The 16,675-nt window shown below is 45.5% G+C and overlaps 1 protein-coding gene across 1 annotated transcript; it reads right to left on the bottom strand.

Moving 5' to 3' along the window:
• Positions 1-76: 76 nt before the first annotated feature.
• NIT2 (nitrilase family member 2) lies at positions 77-15,995 on the bottom strand. Its single transcript, XM_051622288.1, has 10 exons — positions 15,956-15,995; positions 13,791-13,909; positions 7,741-7,861; positions 7,534-7,622; positions 5,940-6,033; positions 4,919-4,993; positions 4,394-4,472; positions 3,246-3,344; positions 2,151-2,206; positions 77-1,773 (listed from the first exon to the last, which is right to left on the bottom strand). Exons 1-10 carry the CDS (start codon positions 15,981-15,983, stop codon positions 1,685-1,687), a joined length of 849 nt encoding a protein of 282 aa, XP_051478248.1. The 5' UTR covers positions 15,984-15,995; the 3' UTR covers positions 77-1,684.
• Between the last annotated feature and the right edge of the window lie 680 nt (positions 15,996-16,675).

Genomic DNA, 16,675 nt, shown 5'->3' with positions numbered 1-16,675 from the left:
GCAATGGCCATCCTGGATGCCAGTAGTTGAGTATGTGGGAGGCACTTACCTAATGCAGGAGACTTGACTCAAATGGTAAATTGTTACATTTTTTATATTTATTTTTCAACAAATAAATCTTCATTTCACTTTGTGCTCTGTGGCTTGTTTCTTAAGAGTTCCAGTACAGTATGTGCACCAAAATGCAGTGAAAAGTACAGACCAAAAAATGCCTGCTGGAATAGATCATGCCACTGAGTGGAATGGTGTGACCTGTCTTTTGTGGGGAAAGATGCCTCAGGGTTTAGCTTAGTTTAACCATTAATTTTCCTCTATAAAACACACCTAGCTCATTCCAGAGAAGCCAAAAAAAGAACACTAAAAAAAAATAAAGTCAAGAGAGCAGCTGTGGGAAGAGGAGTCTGGCCAAATGTGGATTAAAAGGTAAGGTAGTTTTGGGGGGAACTAATGGTTGGATAGAGCAAGACGAAACCTTCTCTCCCTCCCATTTTTTCTATTTTGAAACCTCTTTTATCATTTTTGCTCTTGGAAAACTAAAAACCCAAGTGGTAAAGGCTGCACAGCTAGAGTTGCTGCTTTTTTTTTTTTCATTCCAAGGAGAAAAAAAAAAAAAGCTATCTGCAAATTCTTACCTTTTTACATCAGAGCACCAAGGTGTCTTTCTCAGAAAAAAAAAACCCTAAAGAACAGAAGGCTAAACTGGTTTTAAAGCAATCTTTAATTATCACTTTGTTAGTCTGCTCAGCAAGCTATGAAGTAAGGGGTGTTCTCGTGCAGCTGTTTCCATGTTGGGAGCTGCCCTTCAGTAGCAACAATGCACTTCAGCATGATGCAGTTCTAGGACAAGTCTTCTGGAAGACTGGGCAGAAAGACTTGATCCGTGCAACAAGTTTTCTAACCCTTTTCACCAACACCCCTCAGCCTTTCCAAGTGGAGACTGTAAAGCAGCAGAATTAAAGAAGGTAGCAGTATGCAGGGCAAAGGTGTGGTGACATGTGAATGGCTTTAAAGAAAGACAGCAACCCAATGACCAGCAATAAACAGAAATTGCAACAAGGAGAATTTAACACATTTTTCCAGTCATGACACAACCCAAAACCTGTTGCAGTCTTCTCTAGTAGTAATTCTGTATGGCCCCTTCTTGCATTGTGCCTAAATAGTTTGCCTAATAATTTGGTCTGTTTTGCTTAGTCTGTTCAATATTGAGTTTTCCAAGTTAAAAGCTGGGCATTCAAGGAACTTTGTTAAGGCACATACAACTAAGGACAGAGATGGAAGATTCATGCTTCCACATTATCTGATAATTCACTGAAAAATTCACAGTACCAAAGCTGACTTCAGAGATTTCCAGAGAAAATATTATATTATACACATAAAGCCACCAAAAAGTAATCAACTATTGTGATGCATGAAAAGCCATGTTAGCTACTCCTGTGTTGAACTGATTTCACCTCCATCTTCATTTATCCTAGCTGTAAAATACTATAAAATTTTAAATATGTGAGAAAATATAAAAGTTGTATTTTAATCAATTTTAGAATTATACCAGCAAGTTGATTTTTTTTTTTTCTTTTTTTCTAAACTGGCACATTTAGCCAATGGATTCTGAAGCAACTAGTAAGGGAATCCTGAAGATGAAAGCAGCAGCGATTGTGCCAACTGAACCTTCCCTGTTCACCCAGCTTCACTTTTTCATCTCTATGCCATAGAGATCACAACGCTTCTGGCTTAAAATAGGAATTTGTTGACGTATTTCTTCAACTTTCTTCAGATCTGTGGAGGGGGAAGGAAGAGCTATTAAACAGCAGTCAAAAAGGAAAGCTCCTGCCTTGCTTTCAGGTAAGGCAAGGAGAAAAGCAGATTTCGTGGAGAATGGGTATGTAGGGCACTGCAACTGGGCAGCCAGGGCTGAAGGAAGCCTCAACTTTGATCTTTCTTAAGGCGGCAGCTTCCTCCAAAGTAAGGAAACCAAAAGGGTATAGTAAAGTGCTGCTTGTTCTTGCTTTAATCTAACAAAGGTGGAGAAGGGATGGGAACACTGCATCATCTCTAATTCCATGTGCAAGCCCACAAACTTAAAAAATTGTCTCTCCTTAGTCTCATAACCTGTACTCAAGAAAGAAGGCAGGAAAAGAGCCCTTTACCCTTACCTATATCTGTGTATATCACTGTTTCCTCAGCCCCAGCTTTGGCTATGACTTCACCCCTGCAAAATTAAGCACATTTGTTCACAGCATTAACACAGAGGTCTGAAGGCATCAGTCCAGTTGCTGCTGTTTGTACAAAAGAGTTCCTACCCTTGATATCTACAGCTGTAAAGACAGGGCTGTCCTAAAAACAGTGCCATAATTCATAACTCTGGCATGATAGAAATGGCTTTCAGGCTTTATATATGGCACATTTTATGTGATATACACATACTTAACATTGCTATGCTTCTGCAGATCAAGAGTCATGGTAAGAACAACTATGAGAACCAGTGCATGTGAGCTTGCAATATACCTCAAGGGGAAAGGAACAGCTTCACCAGGGCCAGCTATACATGGCAAAACTCAATTTTAATAGGAGTGTACTTTTACTCACTATGTGCTACTGAACATTTTTTATCATCTCCCACTAGACGTTCTGTCACTGTTTTCATCGCATAAAGTGAAAAGCTCAAGACATGGATAAAGTTTTTCTTACTTTGTAATCATCTGGAAGAGAACTATCTGGATTTATTTGAAAGAAAAATAACTGCCTGAAGACTTGGTCACTTGTACCTCTTGTGTACCTGTGTGACTTCTGTTTAAGTCAGAAGATGTCTCTTATCTAGCTGAAGACATTCATGTTCTTTCTTAGTCAAAGCAGTGTTGTTCTTTGAGGAAACAAAATAGTTTTGTGTAAGCTGTTTAAGATGGTTCAGTTCTGCAAAGAGAATTACCATAACGCATAGCAGATAATGGCCTGAACTTCAGAAACAAGCTGAAAAGGTCAGCAGCTTAGCTAATGCTAAATATTAGTACTCAGTAGTTTCTGCTACCAAAAAGAATACATACTGTTAAACTACTTTTAGTTTCTTGGTTTTCAGTCAGTTTTAACGGATGATTTTGAGAACGCAGGCTTAAGCCTCAGGTGCTTTTTACCAAGAACTTATAGTATTTTTAAGAGCAGATGGAAATGTAGGACTGAAATATGCCTATCAGGTACAACATAATTTTTAACCAAGAAAAGGTGGGGTGGTTTGTTTGGTTTTTTTAACTCACCATGGATCTACTACAGTGCTGTGTCCCCAGGCAACATAGGATGCTTTTTCATCTCTAGCAGGAGATACAGCAGCTACATAGACTTGATTATCAACAGCTCTGTGTTCACAGAAAGACAAGGGAAGGGGAAGAAAGTGAGTAGAATTTTTTTTTATGCCACCAATTAACTAAGCATGAGAGAAAATTCACTTTGAAGGGCAAGCTATATAACCTCCTAAGGACTAGCCAAAATTGTAAATTATATGAAGGTCAGAGAAAGCAGAACCTGCAAAGTCTCTAGCACCTGCTCCAGAGTTACTCGGTAGAATGAATTAAGCATTTGTTCAGTATTTAGCAAAGTTGTTTGAAGTTGAGCAAATGAATAAATAATACTGCATTCAGGAATCTCATGGTCTTCCTATCTGTAATTAGAGCAGTTACCAAATGGTTACTGGCTTTTCTCTTGAGAAGTTTGTGTGTGAAGGGGTGCTTACAGACCCATGGGGAAAAGGTCCCTGAAAGGGCTTAACTGCAGAGGGGCTGGCAGAAGGCAAGGATGAGCATTTCCTGCTTTTGTCCTAGACAGCAAAATCATTTCGGAGTCCCATGCAAGGCTTGAGGAATGGTGCAGCCCCAACAGCCTCCCTTATGAGGAAAGGCTGAGGGAGCTGGGTCTCTTTAGTTTGGAGAAAAGGAGACTGAGGGGTGACCTCATCAATGTTTACAAATACGTAAAGGGTGAGTGTCAAGAAGATGGAGTTAAGCTTTTTTCAGTGATGACCAGTGATAGGACAAGGAGTAATGGATACAAATTGGAGCATAGGAGGTTTAAGGTCAATATCAGAAAAAATTTTTTTACTGTGAGAGTGACAGAGCACTGGAACAGGCTGCCCAGAGAGGCTGTGGAGTCTCCTTCTCTGGAGACATTCAAAACCCGCCTGGACATGTTCCTGTGTGATGTACTCTAGGTGACCCTGCTCTGGCAGGGGGGTTGGACTAGATGATCTTTCGAGGTCCCTTCCAGCCCCTATGATTCTATGATTCTATGAACAGTAGAATGGCCCTGCAGCACCACTTCTGATGCAGTGTCATTTGAAACACAAGAACAGTTCAGTTCAGCATCCTAAAACTCCCTCTAGAACAAGGATAAGCTGTTACTTTTTTCTTACCGACCCCTCTGTAGCAGTTCCCAGTGAGCTGGTCCTGTTGTCAGGTTAAAAGCCCCTGGATATATCAGCAGCTGGCAACCTTTGTTAGAAGAAAATTAGAATCCGACCATCATTTAAGGGGAAGATGGCTTAACCAAGAGTGGCCTTTCATATTGAGACTCAAGGCGAGGTTTCTTCAGTACTTCCCAACCTCTGCCCAAAATGGAACCAAACAGAGCCTGCCCATGCATGACATGGGTAACTTGTTATGTCAGCAAAGTCCTGGGACACATCACCAAGTGTGGGGCCATTCCCATCTCCATCACTCCATCAGCAAATGGGTACGAGGAAATGATCACTACTCTACCCGAGAAGAACAGACACTCACTTGAATAACGAAGTCTTGGCCACAGGATGCATTTTGTGTTACTGGGCAAGGACAAGAGTGCCTGATCACACAGCTTGCCCAGTACATACCACCCAGAAACAGCCATGCATAGTTCAGGCCCCTGGGCTAACCAGGCTGCATTAAGTGACCAGCCTCACCTTTCTGTCCGTAGATTTGAGCCATCTCAGCAAATCTGATATCATAGCAGATGCCCAGGCCCACTTTACAGTATGCTGTTCTCAAAACAGAAGAGACAACAGTCATATCACTATCACAAGTACACAAAAGCAAAAAGACTCCCTGTAGCCACCCTGCCAGCTGTTATTTTGTGTGTCTTGCTGTAACAAGACGTGCTATGTTTAAATGTGTATCCATATCTGTAACAACCATTGGCTGCTTGTGGGGGAGAATTCGTGCTTCATGATGAGGGGAACACTGTGTAAAAACAGCCATTTCTGAAAAATCATGTTATAGCAAGTCTTTGTGTAATGTATTCCTCTCTGATTTAGCTGCAGGTTTTTCAATTATTTTATTTTCAAGAAAAGAAAGCACTCACTGCTCTTCATGGACTAAACAAAGTACAGTCATGTACTTTCTTACAGCATGTGCATTGCGAGGAAGAAAAAGTGACCATGGTTGATGAGACTCCTCAGAAAGCTCAGTAAACAGCCTGCATTTATTTATGTACACTGGGGCAGTGTTGGTTTCTTGCTTTTTTTATCTGATTTGGTTGATTCAAGAATGCTGGAATGGGAGTTACAGTTAATTGTCTCCATTATTAAATCATCCTCACATTAAACAGTGTCCCTGTGTAGCTGTGTAGCTACATATATTATTTTCCAAGCCATGTTTTATAAGAACCATTACAAAAAATGTACCTACTATTAAAAATACAGTAACTTCTCTAACAAATCAAAATGACCACTGTTTATTAAGTGCCATGATTCAACCCCGCCTACTCTTCTCTCCTTTTGCTGTCCTACTGCTTTTTTAAGTTTCAGAAGTGACCCATGCACTTCGAACAAACTTAAACTGTGTTTGCCATGTTTGGCAAATGCCTAACATCAATCTGATAGCCTAAAAATCCATTGCTGGGGAGGAGGAGGGGGAAGAGAACTCTAGAATTACTGTAGTGTTATTGTTGTAGAGCTTCTTGAAGAGAGGGCTCATCATACTCACGAGTATCAAACATGGATAAATTATTCCCTGGACTCAGTGTTTCAGATTCCTTGAACTGTATCTTCCCAGGAATATTAATGTCAAACAAATGGACCTGTAATTACAGTATAATGAATACCAATTAATAACAATTTATCTGCTTGGTATTTGAGACTCTTTCTATTAGGCATGCTTTCTAGTTACCACTATCTAGCCTAGTCTTTTGACAAGTGTTCCAACTAAACACTGCTTAAAACTGAGATCTGAAGATGATTTGAAGCAGTTTACTTCTTTACAGAAATTATGCACATATCAAAAGTTTATATTGCTTACCAAAGAGGATGCCCTGTCCTTCTCCCATGCAGTAGAGTAGTTAAAAACAGCTAAAAAATTAACAATTAATTTGGCTCTGTATCTTCTTCACAGAAAGAATCCCTGCAAAACAGCCAGATATCTTGATCTAATGAGTAATTTTGCCAAATAAATTTTTATATAAATGCATATAAAATGTATTGAATTTGTCAGGGTGATTTTAAAGCATGTTGAAGCAGGTGATACTTTCCTCTCTAAGATTTTAATCCCATTCCTGCAAAACTTCTCCAGAAAACACCCTCACCAAGTCATAAAGTTGCCACGACTTCAGCTGTGCAGATGCTTCCTAGCCCCTGCAGGGTATTTACTCCTCCCTTGCAGTGGAAGATTCTGTTCCTGGTCAGAGCTGCCTGGTAACATAGCTGGTTTTATATTATAATTCATTCATATTTACACAGTAGAAGCCTGCACTCAATCTGCAAACAACTACCAGGCTTGCAGACTGGTATGGCATGACAGCTGCAAGGCAACATGGTACTTCAGAAAGTGATAATAATGAGAATAATGTAGCTAGGTGTAGAATCAGTTCACAGAAAAAATTAACACTTGCAAGGCACAGTTATTTTGCACCACCTCTTTTGTTCCAAGCAACATTGTACTCTATTTTGTTTTTCCTTGACAGAAATAAGCTGCTATTCACCTAAGGAATGATACCTGTATGCATAGTCACATTAAGAGGAACTGCAGTCAACAGTTACGAATAGGAGGTAGTTTCTCAGAAGGCACAAAGCAGCGTCCATGTGGGAGACAACAGCAAGCAAGAACCTGCCATACACAGCAGACACAGCTTAACTATGGAACCTGGACTTCGGTTGTCTGCACTCATCATACACACAGCACACAAAGCATGTAAGGAACAGTATTACTGGTAACAGAAGGACTAAATCCGTTGGGAACTTGAGCAAAAATCCTGATCCCACTGAAGTGGCACTGTTTTAGACGTGGACCAAGGTACACAGATGAGTTGGATCAGAATATACTCTTCACCGTAGTTTTCCCAGCATCTGGGAAAAGCCAGTTATGCCTTCTGCATGTTGTCACACAGATCTAGAACAAGTTTATGACCACCTCTGTAAGGGTGTTTACATGCCCCAAATAAAAATTACATACAATTTTACTGACAGTAGATAGCTTCATTAATTAATGCAAGATTCTACTAATTCACATCACCTTCAGACACAGAAGAAATCATTTGTGCAACATTGAAGAGAAACCTTTTCATAACAATACTGTGCCATCTTACCTTCCTATGCTTTGCCAAAATAGCACCATCAGGCCCAAAGACAGCACATGTATTATACAGCTTTCCACTATCCTCCTCTGGAATGGATCCTTTGTAAAGGTGAGAACAAAGATTTTCCCTGCTGTATTATATGAAATTTTGATCCAATGGCACAAACAGACATTGGCCATTTTTCCCTCAATGAGGGGGTCACTAAAAATAAACTACCTCCAACGAGATATATGCTGCACTCCTTTGCAACTTCTGAGAGCTTTTGTGTGGATACCCCAGGGATCTTCTCTGCATACTCCTTAAAGTATTGGGTTCCATATGGAGAATTAAAGCATTCCTAGAATTAGGGAAAAAAAAAAAGTTAAAATCCAGTAACACCACTACAAGGAGATGTACTTAAGCTTTCAAACTCCCATATATCAATGTTCTTATACAATCTTTAATTACAGGAGTTTAGTTTACAGGAGCTCAATAAGCAAACCAGAAAATAACAGGAAGCCAGAGAACCCTTAACAATCAGAGAAAACGCAGTGGGTGTGTTCGTGTGAACACATGCCAAACAGAACATGAGCTAGGAGTATCACACAAGCTGCAAGTAACAAGGCTAATACATTTATCTGTCTAGACTTAGCAAGATAAAAAGGGATGTTCTTGTCAGGACCATGAACCACGTTCCCACTAGCTCATCTCACAAGTTACAAGCTAAGGCCATTTCAGTGAAGCCACGGAAGCGAGGAACACCAGAGCGAGGGATCGTGCTGGTGGACCCCTTCTGCAGCAGCTAAACTGCAAGGAAACCCTCGGCAAAACCGAGGAAGAGAAGGTGAGAGAGAGAGATAAACGGCGAGAGTGGGAGGGAGTCAGTCCCTGCCCCCGAGCAGCGAGTGAGAGCTTCTGGGGAGCTGCAGCTCTGACTCACCGTGGGCGGAGGCAAAGGGACAGAAGCCTGACCCCCTCAGGTAGAAGAGCAGCCCCCAGGGAGCGCGGCGACCAGCAGCAGCAAACAGGGCGTGGGGCAGTAGAAGGGCCTGGCGCGGCAGTTTGCGCAGGCAGAGCGTGCAGAGCAGGGCACGGGCCTCCTCTTGGCTCAAGGCAAGAACTCGGCTAGTGATCATCCTCCCCCTGAAGAGGACCTAGCCATGGTATCCACTCGGGGAAAAAACATTGCCAGGAGGACGGTGGCAACCCAGGCAGAGGTCCCTCCCTCTCAAGAATGCAGCTGTCCATGCCTCTGGCTGCACAGGAGGTCTCAGCCTGGCAGTCGTATCGGAGGAGAGCAGAGAGAGCACCTGCGTGCGCTGTGACCAGGTGAATGATTCACTCAGCCCAGTGGCTGAGCTGAAACAGGAGGTGGAAAGATTACGGAGTATCCAGGATTGTGAAAGAGAAATAGATGGGTGGAGTAATACCCTGCCATCCTTGAGACAAAGCCTCAAGGTGGAGGATTCACAAGAAGTAGAGGATCCCCTGCCTTCCTGTCACCTGGCAGAGGAAGGGGACCTGAGAGAAGAGGGGAACTGGAAGCAGGTCCCTGCTCAGGGCAACAGAGAACCTGCTCCCAGCTTCCCTCACCTTCACGTGTGCCCTTACAGAACAGGGATATGGCCGTGGATCAGGAAAATCAGGTCACTGAGGTTACTGACAAAGGTCTGTCCAGAGAGTTGCCAGGACAGTCTTCCCCATGCATTAGGACTGCTTCTGCTAAGAGCAAAAGGTAATTGTTGTAGGACATTCTCTTTTGAGGGGAGCTGAGGGCCGTATATGCCAGCCAGACCCAACCTCAGGGAGGTCTGCTGAGGTCTCCCTGGGGCCCGGGTTAGTGATGTTACCATGAAACTCCCAGGGCTGGTGCAGCCCTCTGGTTACTACCCACTAGTGGTCATGCAGGTGGGCACTGATGAGGTTGCCCAGGCAGGTCCCAGGGTGATGAAAAGGGATTTCAGAGAACTAGGCCAAATGCTTGTGGGATCAGGAGCACAGGTGGTCTTTTCCTCAGTTCCTTCAGTGGCAGGAAAAGCTGAAAGGACCAGGAAAACACAACTGATTAATGAATGGCTTAGAGGCTGGTGCCGTCGGATGAACTTTGGGTTTTTCGATCATGGAGATGTTTACAGGGCACCACCTCTGCTAGCAAACAATGGCATGGAGCTATCAACAAGGGGGGAAAGGGTTCTTGTCCAGGAGTTAGCAGGGCTCATTGAGAGAGCTTTAAATTAGGGTAGGGGACAAAACTCCTGGATGGTTTGATTTCCAGGACACCAGGTCTGCTGGCATTGGATGGGAAGACCCTGTCCTGCAGGGAACAAAGGGTCCTAGGGCACGAATTAGTTGACCTAGCAGGTCAGCAAAGCAAGGTGGTGGAGTTGCTCTTTATGTGAGAAAGCAACTAGAATGTACTGAGTTCTGTCCAGAGGCTGATGAGCAGCAAGTGGAAAGTCTGTGGGTACCAATCAAGGGGCAGGCTGGCATGGGTGATACAGGTGTGGGGATCTGTTACAGACCTCCTGATCAGGATGAGGGAGCTGATGAGGCTTTCTATAGGCAGCTGAAAGCAGCCTCACAACTACAGGCCTTGGTCCTCATGGGGGATTTTAACTACCCAGATATTTGCTGGAAGGCCTACACAGCCAGCCATTCACAGTCTAGGAGGTTCCTCCAGTGCATTAAGGATAACTTCTTGATATAAATGGTGGACAAACCAACTAGGACAGGAGTGCTGCTGGATCTTGGGCTCACCAACAAGGAGGGTCTGGTTGAAGAGGTGACAGTCAATGGCAGCCTTGGCTGCAATGATCTCAAGATGATGGGAGTGCAGGATCCTGTGTGGGAGGAACAGAAACCCTAGCAGGACCAGAACCCTGGACTTCTGCAGGGCCAACTTTGGCCTCTTCAATCAATTGTTAAGAGAAGTCCCATGGGACAGGGTACTAGATGGTAAAGGGGCTCAAGATAGTTGGTCAACATTCAAGGACCACTTCTCCCAAGCTCAGGATCAGAGTGTCCCAATGAGTAGGAAATCAAGTAAGGGAGCCAGGAGACCTGCATGGTTACACAAGGAACTGCTGGGCAAACTCAAGTGGAAAAAGAGAATCTATGGATCATGGAAGGAGGGGCTGGCCACTTGGCAGGAATATAGGACTGTTGTCAGAGGATGTAGGGAGGCAATTAGGAACGCTAAGGCCTCCTTGGAACTAAACCTTGCAAGTGAGGTCAAAGACAATAGAAAGGGCTTCTTCAAATACACTGCAGATAGAACTAACACCAGAGGCAATATAGACTCACTGCTGAATGAGGTGGGTGCCCTGGTGACAGAGGATATAAAGAAGGCAGAGGTGCTGATGCCTTCTTTGCCTCTGTCTTTACTCCTGCAGGCTCTCCCCAGGAGCCCCAGATCCCTAAAGCCCCAGAAGAAGTCAGGATGAAGGAGGAGTTTGCTTTGGTAGATGAGGATTGGGTTAGGGATCAGTTAAGCAATCTGGACATCCATAAATAGATGGGTCCAGATGGAATGCACCCGCGAGTGCTGAGGGAGCTGGGGGAGGCCATTGCTAGGCCACTCTCCATCATCTTTGGTAAGCTGTGGGCAACAGGAGAGGTGCCTGAGGACTGGAGGAAAGCAAATGTCACTCCTGTCTGCAAGAAGGGCAAGAAGGAGGACCCAGGTAACTATAGACCGGTCACCCTCACCTCCATCCCTGGAAAGGTGATGGAATAACTTGTTCTTGGCACTATCTCTAGGCATATCAAGGATGAGGGGGTCATTAAGAGCAGTCAACATGGTTTTACCAAGGGTAAGTCATGTGTAACCAACCTTATATGAGGAAGTAACTAGGTGGACAGATGATGGTAGGGTGGTAGATGTGGTTTGTCTTTATTTCAGTAAAGCATCTGACACTGTCTCCCACAGCATCCTCGTAGATAAACCGAGGAAGTGTGGTCTTGATGATCAGGTAGTGAGGTGGATCATGAACTGGTTGAAAGGAAGAAGTCAGAGAGTTGTGGTCAATGGGACAAAATCTAGTTGGAGGTCTGTGACTAGTGGAGTCCCTCAAGGTTCAGTACTGGGACTGGTACCATTCAATATCTTCATCAATGACCTGGATGAGGAAGTGTAGGAAAAAGGGACCTGGGGGTCCTGGTGCACAGCAGGATGTCCCTGAGCCAGCAATGTGCCCTTGTGGTCAAGAAGGCCAATGGCATCCTGGAGTGTATTAGAAAGGGTGTGGTTAGTAGGTCAAGGGAGATTCTCTCCCCCTCTATTCTGCCTTGGTGAGGAATTTTGTGTCCAGTTCTGGGCCCCTCAGTTCCAGAAGGACAGGGAACTGCTTGAAAGAGTCCAGCACAGACCCACAAAGATGATGGAGAAGAACATCTCCCTTATGAGGAAAGGCTGAGGGAGCTGGGTCTCTTTAGCTTGGAGGAGACTGAGGGGCGACCTCATCAATGTTTACAAATATGTTAAGGGTGAGTGTCAGGAGGACGGAGCCAGGCTTTTTTCAGTGATGTCCAGTGATAGGACAAGGGGCAATGGGTGCAAACTGGAGCACAGGAGGTTCCACGTAAACATCAGGAAGAACTTCTTTACTGTGAGAGTGACAGAGCACTGGAACAGGCTGCCCAGAGAGGTTGTGGAGTCTCCTTCACTGGAGACATTCAAAACCCGCCTGGATGCGTTTCTGTGTGATGTGCTTTAGATGACCCTGCTCTGGCAGAGGGGTTGGACTAGATGATCTTTCGAGGTCACTTCCAGCCCCTAAGATTCTGTGTAATTAGATCCCCTCAGAACTGTGAAATGCTAGTGCTCAACCACAGCCCAGGTTTTCCTCAAAGGACCCTTGCAAAAGCATGCATTTCTCAAAATTAGCTACTCTTTTGCTAAAACAATCCTTTAAACATCATTTCCTCCCAACAGAACAGTGTCTTCTGCCCTGGCTTCTAGTTAAAGATTTGCTATCCCTCAGAAGCAGGCATGTAACCTTTAAACAGTAAGCTTAACAGTACAGTTCAGATGCCTAAACTAGGTGGCTAGTGGTCTTGGAGATACCCAAGATACTGAGAACTTCGTGCTATATTTGCCAGCTCTGTGACTATGTGAATCCCTCCCAAGACTTTTTTGTCCCTGAAGGAGAACAACTGAAGGCCATAGATAGGCTATCAAAAAGCACCAGCACCTACTCTTTGGCACCAAAACCGGATGGATGTTTTTGCTCCAGACACAGACACTGGGCCAGCAGCTGCCAGCTAACCCACAGCAGGCTGTCTCATGAGCTTCCCAGGCTTGTGAAAGTTGGACTGAACTTCAAAGAAATTAAAGCAATGCCAGCTGCCTCCACCTTCACCTTGCCACTTGCAGTGTCAAATGTGGCTGGGTCTGAAACCAAAGGCTCTTGTTTGACAAGATTTACTCTAAAATAATAAATTATTGGCAAAGTGAGCATCTCAACCAAATAGGTGTGGAAAACTCAGTGTTTGCACACATGATGAAAGTAGCAAATAATAGATGATCTCAATGTAGGAGGCCCAACCAGAATAATCAAAGGTCACATTTGCAACACAAGAGCTGTGTTAGCCCAGAGGAGCTGGGAAGGTTGCTTAATACTTTGCCTGTGACAATAAGAGGGAAAACATCCTGTGTGTAAAACATTCAGACCAAAAGTTCACTCAGAGAAGAACTTTGCACTCCTGAGTCAGATGCTGCAGGGCACAGGGGTGACAGATGTAACCCCAGGAAGAGAGGAAAAAAGCTTAAAGCTGCAGTGGGAAGGTCACGCCACTGCCAGCACACTGATCTGTGTAAAAATTCAGCAAGGTAATAATGGCTGAAATCCAAAAAGTAAATTTGAAATGATTGATAATTTTAAACGGCTATTTATGTTCCCACACAAGGAAGTCACAGGAGAAATATGTTTTAATCAAAATTCAGCCACAAATGACCTGCTATAAATCTCTTAAGTCTATTTTGTTTCTCACATAATATCTAATCTGGAATGATTATAGCAAAGAGAGTCACTGAATACGTGTTTTCTTTCATCTTCATATCCACATTGCTTTTTTGTTTGGTTGTTTTTGTTTTTGTTCTTCTTACTTTCCCCTCTCTAAAGTGTGATCCTAGACAGAACCCCTGGGTTTTTTCCTATTTTGGAACCTCATAGAGCATCTAAGCTGTCCAGACAGAAACAGGAATATATAATGCATTAACAAACACTAGAAGGAGTTTTCTAAGGGTTTGAGATACAGGTGCCAAGTAGGCCATGATCTTTACTCACAGGTAGAGCCACAACTTTTGCTCCTTTAGCTGATGCTTCTCTCACCAGTTCACAGGCTCTTTGAAGGTTATCCGATTTAACAGCAGACACTTGAAGTTGAATAAGAGCCAGGCGGAAGTCTAACAGCAGAAAAGAAAAAAATCAGTCAGCAGAATTAGCCCCCAGGAAAAAACTCTTCATTAATCTGAATTCACTAATGAGTATTTAACAAAAGTAATCTGTTTATATATTAACCCATACACAAACCACTTCCAAATCATTTTGCCGTCTGTCTGTGACAGCGGAAACAGTCTCTCAACACAGGGGAAACACTCAAACCTCGGCTTGCTAGTGGGAAACACACATCACCAGCACCCTGCTCAGGTAGATGGTCACAAAGTTCACGTGCCAATAACATTTTGCCCAGGCAGTACCCAGCCCAAGTTCCAATGTGAGGTACCTAGCCTGGGAAAAGGTTATAAAATCCAACACAGAGAACAAATTTCATGGTAATTTCTTTGCAGTTTGGTTTCTAGCCAAGAGATGGTTGCAAGTGTTATCAACACTGTCTCTCCTGCAGCTAAGCAGGATTTAAATTTGTAGGCTCTTGAAGTTCACAAGTCAAAGAGATCAAATCAACTTTTGTGCACACCCCTTGGACTGCCTTCCACGAGTCTCCTAGGACCTTGGGCTGCATCCTAATCAGGTAGAACTGCCTCCTAAAAAAAAATATATATAAAATAAAAAGCTCTGGCTTCATAAAGAAAAGTATCCCAGTTTCAAAGCATGTCTCTCCTCTGGAAAAATCCCATCATATGGTTAAAGATTACAAGATAAAGAAAAGGCTGCAAGCAACACTGCCTCAGCAGTCAGGGAAACATGAAGAAATTATTCAAGTGAAGGTGAGATTGGTTCAGGAACAGTCAAGGAAAATATCTTTCTTATTACTTTAATTCCCACATTAGCTAAGCAGCCAATTTCTAACGGTTAAGCAAATTATTAGCTGCTCACTTTGCTACTCTCCATGTGAGAGACTCTTAGTATTTGGTTTATGGAGTAAGTGAGGCTTCACTGAGATTTTTAACAGCTGTAACCACAGATTCCAGACCCGCCTATGCAACCACACTAGGAATCTGCCTAAAATTTTCCCGTATTTGTGCAACATGTTTCAGCTCTGAGAAACTGGACACAAAGGTTTACATTTCAGCATAAATTCACCTTCGCAAAAAAAACTCTTAGAAGAGCCTCTACTAGGAAAAATTGTAACTAACGTCCCGTAATATTTAAAACAGCAGGAAAACATCAGTCTTGCTTGGAGTTTGCTAAAGGGCAAAACTAAAGCTCAGTCACAACCGAATACCTGTACTTGTGCCCGCAGCTTAGTTTAAAAACGTTAAGAACTAACAAGGAGAAACGAGCAACAGCGCTGTAGAGGCTGAAGACGTCTGCTTTGGGCCTCGCGGAGCTGCCTCAAAAACTCATTCAAAAGCAACTCTTCGGACAGGCCTGCAGCAACGCAGACCACAACCAGGTAAAAGCGCGTCAGGGACAACGAACAGGTGGTGTCAATACAAAACGTGGGGTGTTTTTTTTTTTTTTTGGAAAACACCAGAAGCTAAGCAACATCTGGTCCTCCAGATCTAGCCCCCCGACACGCTGACCGCCGCAGCCGTGCAGAGAGACGCACAGCGAGAGGCCTCTACCAGTCTGGGGCCGCTCCCGCCGGTCCCCGCGCCGAAGGCTCAGGGCCAGCACCCGGGGCTCAGGCCTCCACGGCCCACCCAGGCCTGGGGACCCGGGGGGACACACCGGCCGCAGCAGCAGCCGCCGGCCCGTCCCCGGCTGCCTCCCCGCGGGGAAACAACCGGCTGAAGGCCCCGTGGGAGCGGGCGCCGGGTCGGCGGCAGCTGTGGGGGCAGCCGGGGGGTGCCTGGAGAGCCCCGAGGCGCCTGGGGAGGCCGGCCCCGCATGGCGGCCCCGCTGCGCTGCCCGAGGCCCGGGGCGGGCGGCCGGAGCTGGGGTGGCGGGGCCGGTCCCGCCGCAGGGGGGGCCCTTTCCCCGCGTCCCCGGCGGGGAGGGAGGGGGAGGGAAGGAGGGAGGGAAGGAGGGAGGGAAGGAGGGAGGGAGGGAAGGAAGGGAGAGGGGAGGGAGGGAGGGAGGCAGGAGCGGAGCCCCCGCTCACTCACTGGCCATGGCGCCGCGCGCCGCCCGCATCCCCGCGCCCCGCCGCGGGGCACGCTGGGAAATGTAGTCCCGCCCGCGCTGGGCCCCGCACACCGCGCGCTCGTGCCCTGCCTGGCCGCGCTGCTCCGCGCCGCTCCGGGGACACAGCCTGGGGGGGGGTGTCGGGAGAGGGCCCAGCCGGGAGCGAATCTCCTGCCCCGAGGCCGAACTGCTGCCGAGTGAGCCCCGCGAGCACAGACGCGCACCAAAACCTCTTGGGGCTCCAGAGCTTTGCTGCGCCAACGTCTTATTTCCTCAGGCCGAGGCAAGCCCTGGCAGACTTAGACGTGCTGAGGGTTGGTGCCAAGAGGTCTGTATCCAGTTCACAGGCAGCTCGTTCGCCAGGGACGTCCCCATCTTCCTTCCCAAGAACAGCATCGCCTGCGGTGCAAGCAACAGGCCAACCTGCCGTGCTGTCTGGATTTATCACCCTTCAACCCAGAGTGCTCCCCTCTACTCGGCACTGACCCTTGCTGCCTCACGGGGAGGTTATGATCTTGGGCTTTTAAACAGCACGTTTGTAGAACTGCAGATCCGTGTTGTAAGAACAGTTTCCAACAGACTTGTGCAAGAGTATCCCCACAAGTTGCGAACACAGGGCAGCAGAAGGGCCAAAGTCGGGTTACCCAGCATGATCAATCTCTTACACTGTTCACTTTCAGGAAACAGAGATAAAAGGGTAG

This window comes from Apus apus, chromosome 1, assembly GCF_020740795.1.
Source record: "Apus apus isolate bApuApu2 chromosome 1, bApuApu2.pri.cur, whole genome shotgun sequence".
In the NCBI taxonomy this organism is placed as follows: Eukaryota; Metazoa; Chordata; class Aves; order Apodiformes; family Apodidae; genus Apus; species Apus apus.
The sequence above is the reverse complement of the archived record's forward strand: the minus strand, read 5'-3'. Positions and strand labels throughout refer to the sequence as shown.